This window comes from Dicentrarchus labrax, unplaced genomic scaffold (assembly GCF_905237075.1).
Source record: "Dicentrarchus labrax unplaced genomic scaffold, dlabrax2021, whole genome shotgun sequence".
NCBI lineage: Eukaryota > Metazoa > Chordata > Actinopteri > Moronidae > Dicentrarchus > Dicentrarchus labrax.
In genome coordinates, this window is record NW_026136719.1 from 22,511,462 (window position 1) to 22,536,528 (window position 25,067).

Below are 25,067 nucleotides of genomic sequence, written 5' to 3' on the forward strand. Positions count from 1 at the left end.
ATCAACACAATCAAGTTCCCAGTGCATTATATCACCTAGATTGTTTAAAAGGTAGATAGAAAAACAGAAAAAAATAAACAGAAGCCTGTTTATGAGCACTATTGAACTATACTGGCTAGAGTGATGGTTTTATAGATATTGTGACTGCATCCACACTGTTACTTGACATGATTTGTCTTTTTTTTTTTTAGAGCAAACTGCACTGTGATAGTAGATTTGAACAATTATCAAGCACCCATTGGACCTACTTTCACTATGTGCTCACAAACCATCAAAAGCCCAAATCAGCAAAGCAAAGTCTGAGACAGCATCAGTGAAAAGATCAAATTAATAATTAATAAATTGATCTGTTTAATAATGAATTACTTCATAAATGTCAGACACAGGGTACAAACCATTTGACAGAGATTATTTCTTATGAGTTTTCAGTTTGCCATGAAGGACACTGCTGCGAGCAAGGAAGACACCCAAAGGAGAAAGGGTGGAAGTCCTGCAGTGCCTCCACCACTGACATATGCACTCCTACTGAGAGGGACCGTCATAACACACACACACACACACACACACACACACACACACACACACACACACACACACACACACACAACCTATTAGCTGCAGGTGTTGTCTCTAAACCCGTTCAATGTATTTCATACTCAGCCTGCTACCATGGTTACAAGCTAAATTTGGTCAAAATAAAACAGTATGGAGCAAACTAAAATGTATAGAAAAAGTCCAGACAGGAAGTACAAAACGATTTAGGATTTATTTCCCTGTATAACTTGATTCTTAATATTTTACCACGAGTGGGCACTTAATAACAAAGTCAGATTTAATTATTTTTTTAAGGAATGCGCTTGATTAACCAAACCACACTTACACTAGCTTACACTAAAACAAATTTGTCCTGATCACCCTTTTAATGCGGCCCTCTCACCTCACATGTAATGCAAACATAAATTAGTACCTGGGTAAAACCTGTGTACAATAAGGCAAATAGCAATCACTTCAGATTAGTTCGTTGCAAATTTGTAATTTGTTACATTAAGAAAAGGTGTAAGCTGGTGGAGGGAGAGATCTCTGTAGATCTGATGGCAATGACTGTGACATAACGGTCCAATGGAAGAAAAAAAACTTTAACAGTCATTAATACAGTCCTGTCAAGAAGTAATTCTAGGCTTATAATTGACAAGGTTGAGTCAATAAAACAATAAGCCTCTTCCACAGAATAACATTTTGACATAGTGGGAAGAACAAAGGTATAAATAAATGAAACGAATGATGGCTGAATTCCATTTAGGTGCATCAGTTACAGGGAGCTGGTAATGTGCCTGCTGGCTCCCTATCACACTGTCATGGCTTACGGCCTGGACACACCTGGATGAATCTACATGAATGTTCTGTTCTGAGTTCAACTTTGGTGAACTTTGTTAATCAGCAAGTGGTGCTGACCTTTGAGGGGAAAGTCAAAAACGTGTGCTGTGAAAAAGGCCTCTCTGGTCATAAACAGAGGAGTTGTGGGGCTTGTCGCTGTAAGTCAAATCTGACTGTTGAGTCATGAGTCATGTGGGGAGGCTTGCGCTACAACAGGGAGCAGATGATTGTATTTGGGCGTGATGGTGATTTGTAAAGTTGTAGTGTACGGATCGAAGATCAAAATTCGGTGCAGTCCAGAGTCCTGAGGGTCCTCCAGCTGAGGGTCTGTACTCGTATCGGTCTTAGCCTCTCCTGAAGTGTCCAATGGATACAGTTTGTCACCTGGAAAGAGAGCAAGAGAAAATAGCAGACAGGTACAGTTAATCTATCGTAAACATTCATGCTACTATTTGATCACTAACATTATCCTCATAAGCTAGAAAATGAGTGGGTAACAGTGTCTGATAAAGGGCTGGGAAGCAGATGTCCTGTCAGCTGTGGAGCAGTGTTGTGTTAGCAGCTTCCTCCCACAAAGACAGCGAGAACTGCTAACTGACACAACAGCTAAATAATAGCGGTCGCAGCTGTTAGAACCCAGTCACTACCACTAAACCTCCTAAAACTGTTTATCACCACCATTAATGATTTTCTGTATTTTGTTGCTTTCACCAATGCCCAGGAAAAGACCAAAACCGACACATTAGCCACTTTCTTAATATCTTCCAACTTCCTCACCCTGTCTGTGGCTCTCGGCCTAAGTGAGTAGTGCTCGTGTTTACTGTAATGAGGGAATATGTCAGCCAGTGCAACAGTGTTGCTCGTTTAGGTGTTTTTAATAAGGTCAGTAAGGTCAAGGCCTGCTCTATATTAAAAGCGTATAAAAATGTGTATGTATAGAATATCGCTTCACATTCAGTGATCATTTAAAGCTGAACATCTATTCGGCATGCTCTCCTACTAGTTTGGATATTGATTAGATGAGTCAGACGATGAGCACCTGGCAGCAGTGATGTGTAGTGTTCATCCTTTATGAGAACGGGCAGCCACTGTTCGCAGCCCTCTGTTGCACGCTGGCTGGAGAAGTTGTGGAGATCCTTCAGCAAAGGGAAGCGGCACATGCGACTGAGCTCATAGAACTGTGGAGGGGCGATCCACAACTCCTGTGCCTGGTAGCTCTGCAGGACCTCTGAGGGTGTGGACCACTGAAAACACAGTGAGGGAGATAGGTTTTAACAAGTGGGTTTTTTCCACTTTAGTTTGGCAAATCAAATGGTGTTAAATACTGTAGTAATCATACACTTACTGTTATGGAGAGCCAGAGCCACGGTTGTAATGAGGGACAATCACTGCACAATATTTGTGTAACTGACCCAAAGTGAAAACCACCGTGCTTACAGTCTTGTACATCTTCTTTTATAGTCACTGAACTGTTCTTTTTAAAGCAGTCACGTACTGTCTATATTGACAATTAAAACAGGACAGCGTTGTGCCCATCCAACATTAGAACACACAGTCATATAACTTTTCTGTAGGCCAAAGTACAGGCTGGCCAACTCCAGTCTTGAGTTATTATAGAGCCAAGAGCTAGTGATATTTAATGTGCTCAGCAGTATTATTACATTATAATACATCCTAACTGAATATCAATGAAGAATGATTGAGTAATGTTCCTTTCATGAACTTGCTAAATTATGTTTTGAACTATTATTCCCTTGGGTTAGCTATAACACCAGTTGTCTCAGCACATTCTGTCCTCTTTACATTGGACAATTGGACACTGGCAACCTTAGCAAGAACACATTTGGTTCAATTCACCCTTTGACCACTTTTAAACTTTAACTGAAAAAACAAATGAAGGATAAAAAAGCCTTAATCATGACTACTAGGCCTGTAACCAATGATTATATTCATTATTGATTAAGTTGTCTCAGCATGCCGTTCCTATTTACACTGGGCAGCTGGAAACTGGTAACCTTAGCAACACATTCGGTTCAATTCACCAAAGATTTTCATTAACATGACGACTAGGCCTGCAACCAATGATTATGTCCATTATTGATTAATCTGCCAATTATTTTATCGATTAACCAAACCTTTGTTTGGTCTATAAAATGTTAGAAAACTACATATAAAAACTGAGGAAAATGTCTTTCACAACTTCTCTTGTCCAGAGTGGAACATTGTCCAACACCCAAAGACATTCAGTAAAGCCTGACCCATACTGGAGTTATGAAGCTGATAAAGTAAAGTTAAGTAACGTGTTAGTGCTTTCTTGTAGACAAACAGTGTAATGGAGACACTGTTTATAAATGACCCCAGACCTCCCTCAGACACAGATATAGCTGAAACAAGCTAATATTGGCTGTTATTTGTTCTGGACAGTTTATTGCTCTAGCTCCAATATTAGGTTTATTATCACATAAGGTAGTTGGACAGCACTAAATCAACACAATTGAAAACCTGGAACGAGAGATTGTTTAGAACTAGGACTTGTTTGCACATCAGTAAGAAAAAAAAACAATTTCTGTCATTGATTAGTAAATAAATATGTTTGTCTGTACACTTACATAGCCATTTTTTAAAATCAAATCCGTACTTTCACTGTAAAGCACTTTGGTGAACAGTTGATGTTTTTAAGTGTATACATCACCTGAAAGCGCACTATTTCCCTTTCATCATGAAGTGTGTGTGGGATCTCCTGCAGGCAGCAGATGAAGAAAGCCGTGTCAAACCTCGTCACACCGTACCGGCCCGTGGGGGTCAGCCAGTTGCCCCACTCATGTAAAGCCCAGATGTTGGGCAGCACCTCCAGCTCCCTGCACATCCTGATGAAGTTGGACGGGTTCTGGTTTACCAGAGTCCTCCACTTGCTGAGTTCACTACCGCACAGCTCGTTTACCTTGCTGTGTAGCACCTGGTCAGTAGCACACCTGTCCTCTACGCTTTTTAACAAACTTTTTTCTTTCTGTTTCGATACAACAAGGAGCACACCAGACTCCTCAAAAGTCTCCCTCAAGGCGCAGATCCGGAAGGCGACCTCCCCCGGGATGGGAGAGCCCAGTTTCAGTCGGTCTGTGGCGAAGATTGGAGGTCTAGTCTCCGCCGGCTGTCGGACGCTTCTCAAACCAAAATTGTGATAGTTCGTAAAAGATTTGAAAATGTCCAACCATTCACTCGAAAAGTCCGAGGGGTCCGCCATGCCGCCGGGAAACACATACGCATTGGGCATGAATCCACTTTTACTGCTGCGTTTAAGCAGTAAAACGCCGTAATCGAAGCACGACTTGTGCGGCAGGTGCGAGCCTCCATGGCTGCTGCCCAGCGGTGAGCCTGGAGCGGCGGTCAGCGGTGCCCTCAGCGCCGGTCCGTCCGCACCGAGCCGGTACCCTGCGGCTAAAATAAGAGTGGCCGCCTCCTTCCAGTGCTTCAGATTGGTGTTCATCCTAAAACTACCAGCGTATTTTCTAAAATGTCACTCAGTACTTCTGAAAGTGACAGTCCCAGGTCGCTCGGTCCTGTGCGTCCTCTCGTCATTTGTTTTGGTGGAAGTGACGTGATTCGGGAAGGACACGAGCACATCTGCCTCGAGCTGCTATCGCCACCTAGAGGCTGAATGACGTCCACCGCTGCAGAGATACAGCTGAACCCCTCATTTCACTGTGGATGTGCATTTTAGTGTGTTTCATAAAAAATTTTCCAAATCTAATCATTGTATTTTGCTCAGCCTGTTGGAAAAACCTGGAAGTCCAGAAACTGAACTGAAGTGAAGCCCTATTGAATCAAGAGAGAAGTGACACTGATCAATAAAACTTCTTAACTCCTGGTTAACTACTTGTAAACACCTGAATACAATTAAATGTCATTGCCCACACAACCCAACAACTATTATCCTACATTTTAGCATTGCTCAATTTTGATAAACCCTGATTAAAACTGTGTTCCATTTTCTATTATGGTTATATTTGTGCAACTTTGTGTCAAAGTACCATTTATTTCCTCCCCACGCTGCTTCTGATGTATGCCTAATAATTGGTCTGCAATCTACTGAGAGGCACTTTTACATTGGTGTAAACCTATGTTGAAAAACCATGCCTTCCTATCCATTGCCTGTGCTATTATTTACAAAAGTACTGGGTAAAGTTCTTTCACACACAGAGCGACAATAATACAAAAACGAATGCCTATATTTTAAGTGTATGTATTAATGGACATTTTTAATCTTTTAATGATTACAATCTTTTTATCATGCTCATATGCCTTGTAAAATTCAACACGATGTTATTTTCTCATTCTGCACTGTATAACCCCTCCAAACTATGTTGTTATAACTGATAAATAAAACATTTATGGCAGGTCAACCCAAGTTTGTGAGTCTCTGTGTTAAAACAAGACCAGACTATGTTTTATACAGTGTACACAATATCAGCTGTCTACAGATCTGTTAACCTGTTAAAAAATAAGTACAGTTTATGACTTATTCTCGCTTTCTCACAGATTACTGTTTAAATCTTACTGTTTAGGGGAATATTTGCAGCAGGGAAAGTACACAAGCTCGCCAAGACTGAATTTGTTGCAGTAAATGCACTTAGTCAGATCCTAAGCCCCCGTGAACGTGTCTGAAACTTGCACTCTGTTATTGGTCAGAAGTTCTTGTTCTCAGGGTTACTGAGTTCATATACCAATGTGTTCTTGTGTTAGCAGATTACCATGAGCAGGCAAGGCTGTCTGTCTGCGGCAACTGTTCAAATTCTCTTACCAACTTCATAAAAACACGTCCTTTGTATTTCAGCAAGCGCCTCAAGAGCATGTTACAATTCAGTAGTGGATTAGACAGTAAAACCTCCAGACTGTTGTCATTTCACTGTTAGTGAGGATGTCTTCTTTGAGATTAAGTAACATTGAATCCTAACTTTTGGTCCAGTTAGATTCATATTTACTTTTACAGCATTATAAATAGTGTACTGCACATTCATCAAAGGCTGAATTATGGAAGTTATTCCTACTTTTGATTTTAATGTTAAGAAACTCAACAGCACACATTCCTACATCACTGGTTGTGCTCAAATGCCATACATGAGCCAAAATATCCACAGATCTGCACATTATGTGTACATCTCTTTTCTTTATAGACCATATGGACAAACTGTTCTTATATTTAGTTCAACCCTCCTCATTTTAAAGGCCTATGATAGTCTGCAACTTCAGCTGGAGCCTACACACATGCATACACAGGGGGATGCTTGGGTCAATGAACCAGAAGCTTGACTTTTCAACACAACAAAATGGAGACATATGTATAAATTGTAATGATATATAAACAGAAAGTAGAACATTACTGCGTAAAATCCAAGTTCTCTGACAGAGAGAAACGTTTGAAGAGAAGGGAGGAGAAGGAGAGGCAGAGTAGAGAGGGAATGCAACACAAATGTGCACGCACACATGCAGGGGTGTCATATATCCTTATCAAAGAGGCATTGTGAAGGAAGTCAGCCTAGGTAAGCTCAGAGAGGAAGAAGTGTTTCAGACTTTTCTGCTGAAAACTGAAACTGTCCTGAAAGTGTCAACCGTGTAAAGAAAAACAAAAAACAAAGACTAATAAAAACTGATGAAATGTTTCATACTGGATCAGTCACATCTAACTTTGTGAGCCGTTGTAGCATCTTCATGGGATAACTGGATTGTTAATCTGAGCAACAGATGAAGTTTTTTTCTTTTCACACAAAGTTGGTATTAAGAATATAAGAATACAACATGTAATGGCATTATCATGTGCTTTACTGTACACCTGGTAAAATGCCATATTCTCACTTAATTCATACTCTCAATTAGTGTTTGTCAGACAATATATTTTATATTTTGTTGAAATTATATGCAGAAAATAAGAAAATTAGAATGTACTATAGTTCAAAACACCCTAATCTAAAATAACGAGATGAAAATTCCTTATTCTTGTAGTAGCAGGCAGACACGTCCCCTTTGAGCTTGTATCAATGGATTTCATTAACTCAGAAGCTAAACTATCTTGGTTGCACTCCCTTTAATCCAGGGTTCCAGGGTTATCTAGGATGTCCAATCAGATCTGGGAACGTCCCACAGGAGGAGTGTGCTCAGTGGCAGGGAGTCCCAGGTTTGCATTTGCATCAGACATTCCTGCTCTGCTTCATTTAACTTGTCTCAGTATCACTTGTGGGTCCATATCACAGCTACATTCAAGGTTCATGGAGCATCACTGAGGTGGTTTTTTGGCCAAGTCAAATGTAAGTGAAAAGTATATATATTATTTAATTATGTATTATCATGTATGAGTCATTCAAGAGACATTGTCTTTAAAAATATTTAGGGAACAAGACAGAATGTCCTGTCATGTTTGTTACACATTAACACAACAGTTTGTATCAAAGTTAAACATTATAATATGGACTGAATGTGTGTTGAAACCCTGTAAATAAGGTAAATGTATTTATCTTGTCCCAGAACAAAAACAGTAGTCATTTGACTGGATATAATGATGAATGGCATAGAAAAATAGATGATTAGATGATTTTAAGCTCATCATTAGTGTGATAAAAACTAATTTTCAACCACTCTAGTCCTTAAAACACACCATTAGTCTTCATCTTTAAATACTAAGAAAATTATTACACTTACTGCACAAAAGGTGCACAGGCTGACACAAATAAAGAAAAATAGCCCCATGGTACAGAGATTTGCAGTGATTTGACTTAAACTCGCCACACAAACAATCGTTTTACACAAGTTGCGTGACTTCTTGGGATTTATGGTGGTCCTCTTTGAGCAAAGTGAAATCCACCCTAAACCAGAAAAAAGTTGTTTTTCACTAAAACTTAACCTGTCAATCACTGACAGTCAGCACTGTGAAATATCACTAAATATCATTTGTGGATCACTGTGCCACAGTCTAAGAGTTATAACCTACAAACCTAAACAAACACTGTACCAAACTCAAAGTCAAAATATGTGTGGTAGATCCAGATCATGGCCTTTTACAGTAATACAATCAGTAAGATCACAGGATTAACAATGAAAATACATTTGGTTTTGGGTGGATTTTCACTGAGTTGTTTTGCTTGTGTGAGCCTCATTGTTTAGCTAGATGAGAGCAAATATACTGCTGGTAGCCCAGCATACAGTGTTTGCCTGTAAACCTTATCATGCCTTGTGCACTGTGTGATGACCTTAGATAGTGGTTTAGATAACTAAGCTATGCAATATAAACCAATGCAACTTGTCTTGTAAAGGTTAGTGTAACTGGTAACTGCATTTTTGTTGTTGCATCAGCAGACTGAAATGGATGAAGGCAACATCAGGAAGAGGAAGGAGTCACAGAATGGTTCCACTGGCCACAGCATGGACTGTCAGGCTAAAGATAAGCAGCCTGTGAAGGCTACTGTGCTTCAAAAAGATGTGAGTGTGTGTGTGTGTGTGTGTGTGTGTGTGTGTGTGTGTGTGTGTGTGTGTGTGTGTGTGTTCCTGAGAACAAGTCTCATTAGATGTTCACACCGTAGGATCCCACCATCTGTGCCTTTTTAAAGTAATGGGGACTAGAAGTGAGTACCAGGCAGTACCACAACAACCGTCTCCACATATTAACTCCAATATGATCCACTCAGTATTGCTGTCCAGGCCCCCTAAGCTACCTAAGCCCTAAAGTGAATTTAGGGGGATTTAGGATTATTATGACCCTTTTTCTAAACAATGAATAAGTAGCACTATCTTATTTTGCCTCACTCTACTAAAGAAGTACATGAGCTGACTTATCTGAACATTTGAGATGGAATAAAAAAAATGGATCCATTCCAATTAAAAATGGGTAAGAATCACATGATAGTGGTAATTAAGTTTTTGTGTGCTCAGACAAGACTAGGACTCTACAGCCATGCAACCTGCTGGTAGTGCCACATGAAAAGTCAGTGGGTCACTAAAGTCATTAGGATATGTCATAAGGGCACAATATGTGTAAAGGTCACAGGAATCCAGTTGTTGAGACTTTTAACAAAAAAAAACCCCACCAAACCTCATAGTGGCTCCAGAGGAAAAATCCAGGGGCTTCGTCCTCTGCTGGGGACCATGAATGACTGTAAGAAAAACAAATAAATCCTGATTATCCTTTCAGTACTTTATTAAATACTGATTAACATCCCCATCCTAAGAGCCATACTAACGTGGCTAAACAGTAAACCCAGTGTCAGTAATTGTAAAATTAAATATGAAAAAGTTGAGCATGTGGAGTGTATAAATTGTGTAAGAATAATAAGAAACAAACCTAGGACATTTACATTTTATTATATTTTATTTAAAGGTCCAGTGTGGATTCAGTGGCATCTGGCAGTATTATTGCAGATTGCAACTACATCCCTTAACCCTCCCTTGCAAGTGTGAAGGAGAAACTATGGTGGTTTCGATACGTATGGTGGCACCTGAAATCACCTGAATATAAGAATCGCTATGTTTTTTTAAAAAAAGCCATTTTTATCTACCGGCGCTGGGGCTTCCATGGAGTCTACCATGTAGAACTGCCATGTTTCTACAGTAGCCCAGAATTGAATAACCAAACACTGGCTGTAGATAGGGCCTTTCCTGCTTTTCGCGTGTTTCTTGCCCACTGTTTCTCTTACAACAGCCCATTCTCATTCCCAGGTCATCAAATACTGATGTGAGTGCTGTTCAGTTAGTTGCAATCTGCAACTTCGCTGCTAGATGCCACTAAATCCTACACATGATAGACATCTAAAAGCATATGCAAAGATAAAAGATTTCTTTCAGCAATTTCTTTTTTTAAAGTATATTTTTTGGGGCTTTTATTGCTTTTATTATAGTAACAGCTGAAGATAGACAGGAAAGGGGGACAGAGAGAGGGGATGACATGCAGCAAAGGGCTGTAGGTCGGATTTGAACCCTGGGCCGCTGCAGCAAGGACTTGGCCTTGGTACATGGGTTGCCAGCTCTACCCACTGAGCTAACCGGGCACCCCCTTTCAGCAATTTCTTGCTGAATTTCACTGAAGATAGCATTCAAGAAAGTAATATCCAATATCATTTTTTTCATCATGTGTGTGCTCAGGTTGGTCTGTTAAGTGGCATCTGTCTGATTGTGGGGACAATGATTGGCTCGGGCATCTTCATTTCCCCTAAGGCTGTTCTGCTGTACTCTGGAGCTGTGGGACCCTGTCTCCTCATCTGGGCTGCCTGTGGTGTGTTATCCACTCTGGGTGAGAATGGCATCCAAACTTTGATATCTGTCTCTGTACACAGACTGGCTCTGAGATTCACAAAGCACTTTACATACTACAAAACACAGAGAACAAGGACACAAAAATAACAATCGGTCTTATGATGAATCTTTGCATCCTTTGAGGTCAGCACACTAGAAAAAACACTGGGTTAAAGTTTGACCCAGTGTGTGGTCAATATAACACAAATGGATTTCAGGGAGGATTTTACCAATGCGTAGAAAACCACCCAAACAGAAGGGTTGTTTTGATACAGGAATCCAAAAATAACACCAACAATAGGTTAAGTTAACCTCCCCCTTGTGTATGTACGTGACGGTGGAGAAACCATGGCCAGGAACATGATTTTTTTCCACTGTGAAAGACCCCAACATAATGGGTGTTTTCACTGGTTATTTAACCCATTACATGTTTTGAAAGCACATGGATCACATCACACATTATCAGGTTCAAACCACCAGCAAGCTTTCAAGCTTTTTTTTCAACCAGTTTTTTTTTTTACTAGGTGTTTGTGTTGTGCACACTGCACATACAGGGCAATTATAACACGTGGATAAAGCCTTGGCTGGAAAAAGCTGCTACAGCATGGGAGGTTTGTTTTTGTGTAGAGAGGTGATCAGCACTGCAGTATGTCAGTCTCATGTAGAACTGTTGTTAGATATGTAAGCATTGTTCTTGAGAAAGTTAAAATCCCTGTTTAACATTCAATCAGTTGATGTTTGGAATCAATTAAATCTTAAGTTAGTCGTTAATGTCAATTAGTTGTAAGCCTTGGCTCTCAGCTAATTAGCTAACTTAGCTAATTAGGATGTCGAGATTCACTCAATGATGTGGACATACAGGGCACAAAGAACTGATTATACAAAACATGTTTGATCTAAATCAGTGTGTCTCCAAGAGGCCCCAGCTGCCCCAGAGGTGACAAGATTAGAAAATACCCCTCAGAAGGCCTGAAAGGGCAAATTTCCCCTTGTGCTTTAACCAAAAAGTCCAGGAGGGCAAAGAGGACCCTCTGTTAGTGTCTCTGTGAGTGAGCTAGCGGCTCTTGACATCTAGCATCTTTTTGTGCTACAAACAAAAAAGGTCACGACTGAAGCCTGACCCTGGAGAAGCCAATGGAATAACTGTAACAAGCAGCATGAGTACTGTATCACTCTGGTATCCAAGGTCATTCATATGAGATGTGGATAGCCTTTATCAACCATATTAGCAGGATTGTTGTGTTACTGGATGGAAACACCGGCTCATTCAAATCTTTTCAAGGTGGTGGACGAAACTGGACTCAAGATGAGACATTGTAAAATATTGTTGCAGCTGTTTGTCCTTTTATTGCTTTGACTGAAGTGCCAATGGGCAGAATTGCATCACTGAAAGTACACAGAGAGAAAGTGATACAATAAACTGTCAACAGCAAAATGAATTGCTTGGTAAGGAGAGTGTGATAGCTGCTGCAATAACTGTTGATCTGTTGTCAGTTTGTTTTCATATTGAACAACAATAGATGTATTGGTCATGCTGTTGTTGTTTCCACATAGGAATGCTGCTTTTTCAAGGCTTTGTTCAAACTTCTGGGTTAGTGTATTATGTTTAAATACACTGGATTTTGTCCTTTTGGCTTGAGTAAATGTTAATGTTTATCGGCAGCATAAAGGGTTGGTTGGCACACTTGCAAGTGTAATCATCTCTAACGCACTGAAAAGTTCTTTGTAATTCAGAATTATCAGCTAAAGTTTGTCCTATAAAACTTTATGAGAAATTTTATGTCGCCATAGTTTTTAGGTCAAAACTCAGGGAAAACACTGGAGCTGATATCATCCTAAAAAAGTGTCTCTCCTACAAAATTTGATCTACAGTATTCTGTAGTCCATTATTATATTGGTTTCCTTTTAATGATTTCCTTTTAATTAATTATTTTTAATTATGTTTATTATTTGCTTTTCCATAAAATCACAACACATGGAATAGCATGGAATATGTTGAATAATATTTCAGATTACCTTTAGCAATCTGTAGTCCTATAGTCTACTCTCTGTCATTGGGGTTGCATTATTATGCTTTGGGATAAAGTTATTAACGGATTTAAGATTTAAAACATGACTGGCTTTAACTTTGAGGGTGTTTGTCAGAGGGTTTGTTTAGACCCATTGTTTCTTGGTAGGAGAAAGTACTGAACTTTCCTTGAATTTTCTACCAGAAGCAATTATCCAATTATTTTTTTGTTTTATCTCTTCTCTTGTCTCTGTCTCTGTGTATGTGTTTGTATGTGTGGCTACACAGGAGCACTGTGCTACGCTGAGCTTGGAACCATGATCACCAAATCTGGAGGAGAGTATTCATATTTAATGGAGGCTTTTGGCTCCCTTGTAGCCTACCTTTATTCCTGGACCACTGTCATGGTGCTGAAGCCTTCCTCCTTTGCCATCATCACACTGAGCTTTGCAGAATATGCCTCTACACCTTTCTACCCCGGCTGTACTCCTCCTATTGTTGTTACCAAGTGTCTGTCAGCAGCAGCTATATGTAAGCTTTACTTTAATCCTTGTGAGTTAATGTTTAAGAGCAGTAAATTACATACAGGGCCTATAATAGTAGCTGTGGTAGAAGTTATTGATCACATCTCTTACATTAAATTGGACAGGCCGCTGAATTGTTTCCTTTTCATCTGTGCGTGTGAGCAGGAATACAATAAGTTTCTGTTAATCATCAAAAAACGTGCTTCTGAATCACCTGGTTAAGAGTAAGCGTGAGCTCTGAGATTGTTGAAAGAATAGTAAAACGTAACTAGTGACATTATGACTATATTGTTCTGAAAAGAAGAAGAACCTACAGGATACATGGCTTTAAAGCCAGTTAATCATTTAAAGCCACTGTAATGAATGTTTTTTATGTTAGTGGGCCAAAGACAGTGGATAATTTTGCAGATAAGGAGCCATATTTCTCTCAGGAAATGGTGTAGACCAAAACAACTAAAAGGAGAGTGAAAGGTGGACTTACTGTGTAAGGTGGCCAGAAACACAACTCCATATAAATTCTACTGTTGCTCCATATCTGCCCGATGTATAAAGAAGCAACTTGATGTAATAATATGTCAGTGTTGTGTTTACAGTTTATTTCCAGCAGCAAAAAAACAAAACAAAACAGAGAAAAAAAATGTTTCTCCAATTAAAATGAAAAGAAAGAGAGTTAACCTGGTGATATACTTTATACTATACTATGTTCAGAACAATTGCTTGCTCGGGGACACCAGAGGCCACTTAGTTCACTGACGGCTTAGGCTATGATAAAAGGTAATAAAAGAATTCAACTTTTCATTGAGAGATGTAATTAAATTCAAGTAAGAATGTTGTTGAATTTCTTGTGTCTTTTCAGTGTTGATCGTAGGTGTCAACTGTTTGAGTGTCAAACTGGCAAGTTACGTGCAGAACTTCTTCACTGCAGCCAAACTGTTCATCATTCTTGTCATAGTGGGAGCTGGCATCGTAATGCTGGCACAAGGTGGGCCTACTGACACTGTCCTTTGATGAAACATCTATCAATAACTATTAATATTTACTCATGTATTGTTGTGTATTTGTTTTCCAGGAAAAACTGAGACTTTGTCAAATGCATTTGATGGCACACCATCGTCTGTTGGAGCAATCGGACTTGCATTTTATAATGGGCTTTGGGCTTATGATGGATGGTAACAGTTATACTTCACTTTATTTTTAACAGGATGTGTATGATCTTGTGCATGTGGATGTGGTTTGTGTGAAACATGATCGGCAGCATTTGACCATTCCTACATTGGTCAGCCATCAGGTCACAGTCTTCCCACTTTTTGTTAGTGGTGGAAGAAGTATTTTGATCTTTCGCTTGAGTAAAAGTATCAACATCACAATGTAAAAGCACGCTATTACAAGAGATTTTATAAGATTTAGATGGTGTTCGTGCCTTACAGAGTCAGATTCTGTGGCAGCGACAGACCATTTCTGCAGGTTCTTCCTTTGTCTGTGTCTGCACTGTAACATTGGGTTTCCACAATAATGGTGCGACAGAGCACTGTCGCCTGACTGTGGTCCCTTTCTTTGTAACTTGTAAGGTCAATTTGGAGGGGTAAATTCTCCCTTCTAGTCACCTTTTCTAAAGACAGCTTCAAGATAGCATGTGACTGATACAATTGAATTTTTATGTCATGCTAGGATCAAAGCATGAGGTATTAGTTAAAAAAAATAAGGTCAATTAGAGTGAAAAGAGATTAAAATATCACATAAAATAACAAAATACCATGTCACAGTGTCCTGCTGAGGAGAGTGATCAAGCTTTTAGATTCTTCACAGGACAAATGCCTGTGATTGATGATTGTTTGCCTTATTTTATGGAAGTATGCCACATTTAGAGAGTACACATGTTTCTTGTTTTCTCATTCTATTGTTTTCATCAGGAATCAACTGAATTTCATCACAGAAGAGCTGAAAGACCCATTCAGGTAATCATTTTTAATAGATCCTCTACAAAATCAGAGTAGCATGTCCGACTAGGTAATCTGTGCACCCTTGAAGTGCACTTCATACAGGTACACTGAGCAAACAAGAGCACTGCACTTTTTAAATCTTGGAACAGATTATTTATATATGAAGCAGAGCATATAGTTCTGTCTAGTATTCTGTTAAAATGTGGACTATATACAGTGTGTTTTCCTGTCAATCTCAGGAACTTGCCACTGGCCATCCTCATTGGGATCCCTTTGGTATCTGTGTGCTATGTGTTGGTCAACGTTGCTTACTTCACTGTTATGACCACCACTGAACTGCTGCTGTCTCCAGCTGTTGCCGTGGTAAGAAGTTTATGGTTATAGTGAAGTAGTGAATGTAATAATTCGTAAGTGTGGTGTTAAATTAAAGATGAATATACAGCCATGAGATCATTTTATACAGTATGTGTGTATTTTTTGTTCATTCCAGATTATTTTAGATTAAGCATCAGTAACAGCTCGGTTTTCATTTACTCTGCTCCCTCGTCTTTTCTGAAGAATTTGTTTGTGCCTCCTTAGACATTTGGAGACAGAGTCCTTTACCCTCTGTCGTGGATTGTTCCCCTCTTTGTTGTCTTCTCTACATTCGGCTCTGCCAATGGAAGCTGCTTCACCGCTGGCAGGTAAAAGAGGCAGCTGTCACATTATGTATGAAACACAGAAAACGATAGAATACACTTCTCTGTCTGTGTTAAACTGCATGGTGTGCATATTTGTGTGTTTGAGAAGGGAGGCACAAAAAAAGCCTGAAAGTGAGAATACTGATGTGCGTTAGAGGTGGAGAGACTTACTGACAAGAGGAACGAGATAGAAATAGAAAGAACTCAAGAAAGTACAGTAGTAGAATACTCAAAATACATTTCCATCTTTCTGTTTTCACAGATTGGCCTACGTGTCAGGTAGAGAGGGTCACATGGTGAAAATCCTTTCCTATATTAGTCTGAAGCGATACACTCCATCCCCTGCTCTCATATTCAATGTGAGTCCTTCTATACTTTTGTTTCAATGTTTAAAGCTTTGCATGCATGGTCCGTTCACTGTGAATACAGTTTGTGACCATTAAAAAACCTGCGTAATTTCAACAGTACATTAACCTAAATATATAAATATAATATAATATAATATATAATCTAGCCACTATGTTGTTTCCCTTCAAGTAAAAAAAGTTATCTCACTGTTTGGTTTCTCTAGGGTGTTTTGTCTATTTTCTACATCATCCCAGCAGACATCAACACCCTCATTAACTACTTTAGCTTTGCTCAGTGGGTGTTTTACGGTCTGACAGCGCTGTCTCTCATAGTCATGCGCTTCACCAGGAAGGAGCTCCATAGACCAGTAAAGGTGAGTTTCCAGTTGTCTTTTTGGAGGCAGCCTCCTCTTCTGTCGAGTTTTGACTCAACAGTAATGCATCTCATACTTTGTCAACTTGGCACACATAACTTACATATATTCAAACTACAAAGATATTGATATTTTTGTCTCACCCCTATGCAGTAGAGCATATTTTGGTCTTATTTTCACTTCAGTTTTTATTGGTTGTACATTAAATATACATCACGTTTGACTCACAGCAAGTGCGTATGAAAGTGCATATTTCAAGCTATATTTTGTTTTGAAGGAAATATACCTACATATAAAATAACCCTGTGATTATCCAACAATAATATAGGATACCATATGAGGGAATTCAGTTGGGGTTGTAGTCATAGGGCATAAGTAGTAAATTCTAAACAGTGGACCTTGTGTAATTGTGTGATTTGGTACTCAAAGGTGCCGATTGTCATAGCAGGCCTAATGGTCCTGGTGTCCTGCTACTTAGTCCTGGCTCCCATCATTGATAAGCCAGATCTGGAGTACCTCTACTGTACTATCTTCATCTTCAGTGGACTTCTCTTCTACTACCCTTTCATCTACCGGAGGGTCAACTGGGCACGCAAACTCATGAGTAAGTTTAAACTTATTTTTTACTGAAATTCAGGAGGCTTCTTGCCCATCAGTCTAGAATAAAATGGGAAATCCGACTTGAATGGCGTTGATGTGAACTTTGACCTTCATGTAGGACCCATCACCATGCATCTCCAGCTGCTGATGGAAGTAGTGCCTCCTGAGAAAACTGAATGAGAGGAGAGAAATCTGGTCAGGTCCACTCCTGCCACTTGATGTGAAACACACCAAGCCCAGTTTTGGAAACAATGGGCTCGAAATTTGTTGCCAGAGTGAATCTGAGACAAACATCAGAGCTCACCTCAGTTTTAGCTGCATGACAAAAGTAAAAGGGGGATTCACTGTGTTCACAAACCTGTGTACAAGATGAAATCATTTGTCATTTGGGTTCAGGGATGAAAAAAGAGAATCCATTTTTGGTGTGTGTCCTATAAGAATAGTTACAGTAATGTTAAAATTAAGGCGTAGGAGAGCTGGATTAACCATTTTGTCATGAAGAAATAAATTACTTACAAAAACCTGATGTTAGGTAGGATATTACTTTAAGATACACAACTTTTTTAAATGAATTTAACCGGCAATCATATTAAACCTTTCTTTGTGTAGTTAATGTGCAACAATGTTTTTACTGGGCCAAAGACCATGTGATGTAGAGCTGCTGGAGGATTTGCATAGAACTACACAAACGCAAATGGATTGTGGAAAACAACATGAAGGCTCAGCAGATCATGCAACAAGAAACGTGTTTATTTATGTTGCTCCTGAGGATGTGAACTGAAACATCAGAGTTTCTTTAATGATGTTTGCACGTTGTTTAATATTATGCTCTCACTCTTGTCTTTAATGCTGGAATTTACTGGAACAGTGCTGTATTGTATTAGCTGGTGGTTATTAAATGTATCAATCTAGTTGAGCATAAAGTGGTCATAAGAAATAAACAATTTGTGATTCCAAAATGTGTCCCCACTGATCTGACTGCTGCTTTAGTTAGGTATCTTTTGTAAAATAAATGTGTGCATTCTGTCTATTATAGGGTGTAAACTCACAAACAATACAATCAAGTGTGGCTAGTGGTGTGTGATTATCAAAATAATATGAGATGACTGGAAAGGTAGGCCTACATGTGATTTGTATGACTTAACACACCCTGATGGAGGTACGTGCCAAACTGATCACATTTCACATCATGCACTCTCATCTGATGGCGCCACCAATTCAGGCAATGACTGTAAGTCACAATCTGCAGTCTATGTCAGATTCAAAAGAGATCTGACAAACACTGATTCATCAGTCTCAACTCAAATTGTTTACAGACCATGTCTTTAACAACACTACAAACTGCAGCCTTAAAAAGATTTGACTCTCTAATAGTCTAAACCAAATGTGTGCTATGTGTGTTCTTTACTTCCAGACCTTTGTTTCAAAGGTCCGGGTGACTGGGTGATTGTTTGTAGCCACAGTTATTAGTAAGAACAATAAAATGAGTGATATAACACTCTCAAAGTCCCAATTGTCCACCAGATGTCAGCACTGCACTGTTAAACAGAACTGTAAAGACATGGATCATCTGTGCTGTCCTTATCATGTGTCCTTTCTTGACATTTTGTTACTTTGGATCAGAGGCAGAAGCGCCAATACAGCAATGTAAAAAATACTCCATTCTAAGTAAGGTCATGCATTCTAAATCATAAGCACCAGTACAAAAGTCTTTTCAGCAATGTACTTAAATGTATAATATGTCATTTCTGCCACTAGGGGATCTCACACATCAATACAATTACAAAAGACAACTTTCTGAAATCATTCATCACCTTCACCTTCATCATTAAAATATATAGTTACAGTTGTTATGTCATAATTATATTTGTATGAGGAAATCTAAGTAAAATGAATATGTCTCTTGCCAAATACGCATTGTGATTCAACACTAACGTATATATAAAGAACTAAGGCCTATGTAGAAACTACATTTGGTCTTTGTTGCCCTCTAGTGGCAGTCTCTCCACACAGAGTCAAACCATTTGTGATCTGCTGGCGTAAAAGCAAGGATTTTCTACAGGACGTGCCAGTAAATTTGCACTGGGTGTGCTGAATGAGAGGACATTTGCAGAGAAGCTGCTTAGTGACTTCTGCCATATTAGGTTGGAACTGTCCAGAGAAGCAGCGTGTTGCTTGTGTAGCCTTTCCCTTTTCTCTCTGTTGAAATGTGCATGGCACTTTAGTCAAAGGATGTTGTTGTCCTGCAGAATCAACTCAGCTGGTCCCACATAAAGACATGTTGACAAAATGGCAATGGCCAGTCCAAAGATGGAGTTGTGATTCAACGCACATAACATAAATGCCCTGGCTTACATCATATCTTCTCCTCCTAAATTTTTTGGCTTTTTGAAATTTAGAGTAGAAACTAGCAGTTACATTCTGTTTCATCACTCTTTAATGGGCAGTGGGTCCCAGGATGAAAGACCAGCATTTTTCATTTGGGTCCTGAGAAGAAAAAGTAAAACCACTCTGAATTTTCAAAAAAAAAGTTTTGTCTTCCTGTGGTGTTGGTGCTTTAGAGATGATGCAAGACAATTCTCCATTCAGTTTCAGTGGAATTCAGAGATCCGATGGCATTACCGGATGAGACCGGTGAATAATGCCTACTTTTAAAGTGTAATAATAGATCTTCAGAGATCCACTCTAAACTCCCTCAGATCACATGGAAAGTGTGGTTCTGTTGTATGTGTGTGTGTGTTTTCATGACTGACTCAACGTGCTTGACAATATGAGGCATGATTTATTCTGCTGCTGATACTTCCAGTTCAGTTCCACGTCATGAATAAGCCTGCTAAACTAACTGATCAGCTGCATACAAATAGTGTCCTACTGCTTTGACTTTGTCACTTGTTCAAAGCGCTCAGACCTTTCTTGACATTTTGTCATGGCTTCTAAATTGTAAGCGACGGCACAGAAGTATAATCAGCAATGTACTTAAATGTATAATATGTCATTTCTGCCGCTAGGGGATCCCACACATCAAAACAATTATAACAGTACAAAAGTTTGGTGATGTAGCGATGCAGCGATGTAGCGTGGATCATGGGAATTGTTGTTGACATTACAGCTTCTCTTGGTTAGGATTTCTTGAGTGTTCATTGTTCAAGAGCTTTTTACCGGGAGCCAAATTATCTTCAATCATCTCTCCAAAACAAATGGTCCCAGTTTCACCTTAAAAATCAGTGTTTCTCTGACGCTGTATGGCCGACAAACCTCCCGGAGGCTGAGCTGCTCCTAACCTAAGCTTGGCTTGTTTCTCTGACAACTTCAATCATCAATCCTTCATCATTAAAATATAAAGTTAAAAATGACAATGTGGCCTAAACCACAATGCTAAAGCATGCTCAAAGGGCATATGACGCCACTGAAATGCACCATTACCTGAATAAAATTACTGATTTCTCTGGGTTTGAACATTGTTGGAAACATTTGGGATAATTTTTGTACACGACACAATAAAATATAACATAGGTCTAGCATTTTAATATATAATATTTATTTAAAGTATCAAAAGTCAAAGTACATGTTACTGCAGTAAATTGTCCCCTGTGACTGACCCATATTATAGATGACATTAGATTTTATACTGATGCAACAATGTGTAAGCGTCATTTTACTGTTGTAGCTGGTCAAGGTGGAGGTAGTTTTATCTACTTTAGATGCAGCCTTATCCAGTGGATTCAAACCTAGGTGTCAGGCCCCTTCTAAGGTTCACCAGGAAAATCTGAGGGGTCATGAGATGATTAATGGGAGATGAAAGAAGAAAAAAACAAAGGTCTGATACCCATGCTGTTTTTCAGGCCGTATCTTCATTTCAAAGCTTTCCTAAAAGGAGATAAGCTGGTCATGTAAGCTGGCTCTGCTATCATCAAGTGCAGTTGCTTCTGTCTGTTTATTACCAACTATCGAAATGTCTTAATCAAACTTTGCATTAGTGCAGTGGCAGATTGATTGAACATTAATATGCTAAATATTCTGATGAAAGTGAATGCACGCTCTAACATGCACACACGTTCTGTACATATGCATACAGCCTTGCCTTGTGTGTGTGTGTGTGTGTGTGTGACACACACACACACACACACGCGCGCATACACATGTACAGTACACTCAAATATCATCTCATTAATGGATAGACAGCTCTGATGAGAACTCATCTGCATATGATTATTATCACATTACTGCACTTTTTCAATCAGTTACTGAATTAGCATTTGGATTAGAACCTCGCAATCATTCGGCGACCTTTCCAAAAACTGTATTATAATGTGTCACTAATGAACATATGCTACAAATGAAGTCTGTGCTTGTTCTGATTGTTTTTGGATTATCAGAAAAGATGCTTCTAGACCTCAGACAGGGAATAGTATTTGGTGCTGATTTAAATGTGCAAAAGTTTTGGTTTGTAATTTCCTGGGCTAGCACAGGGTGTATCCAACATCCTTGACATTTGACTTAACTTATTCACTGTTTGCTCCACCAAGTACTGATCTTAAATTAGACTTTATGGTTAGAAGTGTCTGTAAATGCACTAAGCGCAATGATTTTGGCACCTGATGGCAGAGAAAATTAACCCAAACACAGGTGGGAAAAAGAACCAAGTATCACTAATAATATCCAGCAGAAGGGTCTATTTTGACAACATGACCTGCTTTCCTCCATTGGAGGGCACACTTGAATAAGCAGTGGCAGTGAAGTGAGCCAGAGCCATTTCATGTACACTGTGATCCTTTTACAGTAGGGGATCCACATCAATTTTTCCCTGACACATTCCCCAGATTTGTGGCTCACCCCCACCTGGCACTGCTCCCAGAAATGTCCTGGCATTGCCTTTAGTGTTAAGAACATTATGAAAAAATGCTCTTTATATGAACTATTATGTTTCAAATGACTGTTCTTCACAAATGACTCATTAATAACTTTGTTTGACAGCCTTTCTCAATGCTGTTCGTCATTCTATTTTCCAGCCAAACACAAATGAGTCTTAAAGGCAGAGGATCGACTCAGTGATGTTCATTACGCAGCAATACCTAGTTAAAGTTAGCTAACGTTAGCTACCATTAGCCACCATAAGCTACTGGCCTTACCAAACCAAGTCAGGCTGTAGCAATGGATTGAATTAAGCATGGCCGGTTTCATTGCTTATGATTTAAACTTTTCGTTTGTGAGAAGGTGAAAGTGTTCCTTCCTATTGCAAAACTTATTGTCTCACTTTAATGCTCAAGCATTGTATTCTAAGTTTGAAACTATTTCTATTATGATGTTATGATGTTATGACACACAAAGTAAGACATTAGTAGCAAAATAAGGTAAGCACTAGATTTGATTTGAAATACCTTTTCTGTGATTGTCTAAACTGTTTGGCACCAAACACTCATTCACACAATTCATAAATCCAAACCATTTGGCATCTTGAGTTGCCTTCTCTCTCTCTCTCTCTCTCTCTCTCTCTCTCTCTCTCTCTCTCTCTCTCTCTCTCTCTCTCTGCCACACACAAAACAGAGTTGCTCACTAATCTTAAAAATGAGCTGCACCCAAGGTGGTGGATACGGCTGCTGACAAATTGCCCATGAGTTGACCCCTGTTTTCTCACAAACTCTTGACTTCAGCAATGTGAGCAATGAGAGACAGTTAATTACAACAGCAACCTGAATATCAGGGTGACTTTTTTTTTGGCTATACTGCCATCCCTTCTCTTTCTCTTTTAGTGTGCATTCTGTCTCTCTTTTTTTTTCACTATCTTTCTCTTGTTCACCTCTTCCCTTCCTTTCTCTCAATCACACCCTCTCTCTCTCTCTCTCTGTACACTCTCTCACACGCTTTTCCCCTCTCTCTCTCTCTCCCTTTCTCCTGCCAGGATTTTCTCTGTATTCCCTTTGATCTTCCTCCTCCTCTTCCTCCCCGCTCCTCACCCTGTTGAGGCTCTTCACTAACTTCAATTGAGCAACTTAGAGATCAGCGGCTGATGCCATCGTGAAGAATCACTCACAGGTGAAACCACAGCTCATCTTACTTTGCATAGATATGTGTATGTATGTGTATGTCTGTGTGTTTGTGTTAATATAAATTGAGATATTTGCATGTTTATGTTTATACTTCCCAAATTTGTATGGACATAATGCACAACTTTGTTTGTGTGTGAAAATGTCAGGGATCAGGAGTGGAATTTAAAAAATGTAAAAAAAGTGGTGCTTGCTAATTGTGTTGCTGTGCATACTCCGCTCTTCCACCCGCTGTAGTTTCTGGCTGTTTAGCAGCTCTTTGATCAGCAGATAGTGAGATGGTAGGGAGGCTGGTTATGCTGGCTTCCCCGCCTGATGCACGGGTGGCTTCACTACACATTCTGTACACAGTGGGAGGCTGGACTGTTGGTGTGTGTGGTAAGAAAAATAAAAAGAGGATAGCAGTACATAGGCAGAAATATGTTGGTAAAAAAAAGAGTTTTTGGTGAAAGAGAGAAAAGGCGAGACAAAGGGAAAGAGAGAGACATAATAATTAGTTTTGCCTTGAACAAAGGAGTGCAAACAGTTTTTACTGGCTGCCTGGCAGGGTCCTTTCTGATGTTTATCCTGCCTGTGTGTACTTCTAAACATTACCACCAGCCACTGCTGCTTCACAGCCAAGTTATGATCTCTCAGCCTCCTTGTCAAAGGTGGTTTTCCTCATCTGTCAGTGAGCATTTGTGCAGCAGAAAACACCATATTGATAAAAAAAGCACTTGCACTTAGCATCATTTCACTGAGTTCAAACAGCACACAGCAAGTGCAACATATTACTCTGCGTTGCCAAATGTTTTGCAAAAACGCAGATGAATGAGACGAATGACATGAGACACCGAAAATGAAATAACAATTTAAGGCAGACTGCATCAGCTGTCTCCCACTCCAGATTTTTTTCTCCAACTAGCAGGATTCTTATGTAATTTTATAAATATCAGTAAATATCCTTAAATACCGTCCAAATAGCCTTGTTATTCAAATCAATAATGCTTTTTTCACAGTTATCGGACAAAACTAGGTAATCCTGTTTTCTGATATACCCCTTCAGAGCAAATCTACTGGCTGTGACATGTTGCCTGTTGCCCAGTCAATAACAGCCAGCCTGCCTATCTGGGGATGGCATTAAAAGATAAGAAAGACTCTCATTTATGGACAAATGTGTTCATATAGATTTCCCATACAATCCATCTATAGTGTGTTGTAGAGAGCTTACCTCTCATATTAGCAGCCATGAATCAACCCTCTTTATTGACACATGGAGTAATGCAAGTGTAGCTGGGTAATCAGCATGTTCAGTACAGGCTGTGATTTGTTACTGTACCTATAAATAAAGATATTACATTGGTTCCACGGGGGCTGTGAGATTGCAGGATGGTGAAATAACACCTTGGATATTGATAAGCCCAAACATAGATAAAATGTACTGCAAAACTACTCCACCTTTTCACCTATAACATAAACAGGACTATGTGACATTTCACAGATTATCAGAACTTCTGCGTCTTTGATGTGAACCATGGGGAAATGAATTTGGGAACAGCCCTTGTGACAGTAACGCTCTTTAAAGAACAAGCCTTCAAGGAGCAGTTCGCTGTATCAAGAAAATTCTTCTTTGCGTTTCCTACAGGGCTGTGATGGTGTCCCTCAGTGTGAGGAGCAAAGACTGCAAAATATCCCTAACCATGTCCCTCAGTGAATAAGAGAGGGGTCAAGAGACCGCCAATGTAAGTTGTCTTGCTGTATCTGAAATTAAATACGGGTGTCTACATACATATCAAAGATACTGCACATGAACACTCAACATGTGATTACACTATTCCTGGTATCTTCAGTGAGCTGAATTTACTAACCCGTGTTTGATCCAGTGTCTAATTAATTCCTTAAGTTCTTGTGTTTATAGCAGGGG

General features: G+C 39.4%; 2 protein-coding genes across 4 annotated transcripts; one reads left to right on the forward strand and one right to left on the reverse strand.

The window, feature by feature from the left end:
• Positions 1-310: 310 nt before the first annotated feature.
• On the reverse strand, positions 311-4,950 carry nudt19 (nudix (nucleoside diphosphate linked moiety X)-type motif 19). The gene is made up of 3 exons (XM_051379584.1): positions 4,067-4,950; positions 2,414-2,618; positions 311-1,758 (listed from the first exon to the last, which is right to left on the reverse strand). The coding sequence occupies exons 1-3, from the start codon at positions 4,856-4,858 to the stop codon at positions 1,556-1,558; spliced, it is 1,200 nt and encodes a 399-aa protein (XP_051235544.1). The 5' UTR covers positions 4,859-4,950; the 3' UTR covers positions 311-1,555.
• A 2,623-nt stretch (positions 4,951-7,573) lies between these two features.
• On the forward strand, positions 7,574-18,073 carry slc7a9 (solute carrier family 7 member 9). 3 transcript variants are annotated; one of them, XM_051380356.1, is made up of 13 exons: positions 7,574-7,673; positions 8,719-8,841; positions 10,498-10,645; positions 12,944-13,186; positions 14,036-14,161; positions 14,249-14,348; positions 15,090-15,134; positions 15,359-15,482; positions 15,699-15,802; positions 16,062-16,158; positions 16,371-16,520; positions 16,950-17,124; positions 17,239-18,073. In XM_051380356.1, the coding sequence occupies exons 2-13, from the start codon at positions 8,725-8,727 to the stop codon at positions 17,298-17,300; spliced, it is 1,491 nt and encodes a 496-aa protein (XP_051236316.1). In that variant the 5' UTR covers positions 7,574-7,673; positions 8,719-8,724; the 3' UTR covers positions 17,301-18,073. The 3 variants fall into 3 exon arrangements, with proteins under 3 accessions (XP_051236316.1, XP_051236315.1, XP_051236317.1); XM_051380355.1 differs by having other exon boundaries at positions 7,581-7,673; positions 8,716-8,841; XM_051380357.1 differs by lacking the exons at positions 7,574-7,673; positions 10,498-10,645 and having other exon boundaries at positions 8,774-8,841.
• Positions 18,074-25,067: the final 6,994 nt, after the last annotated feature.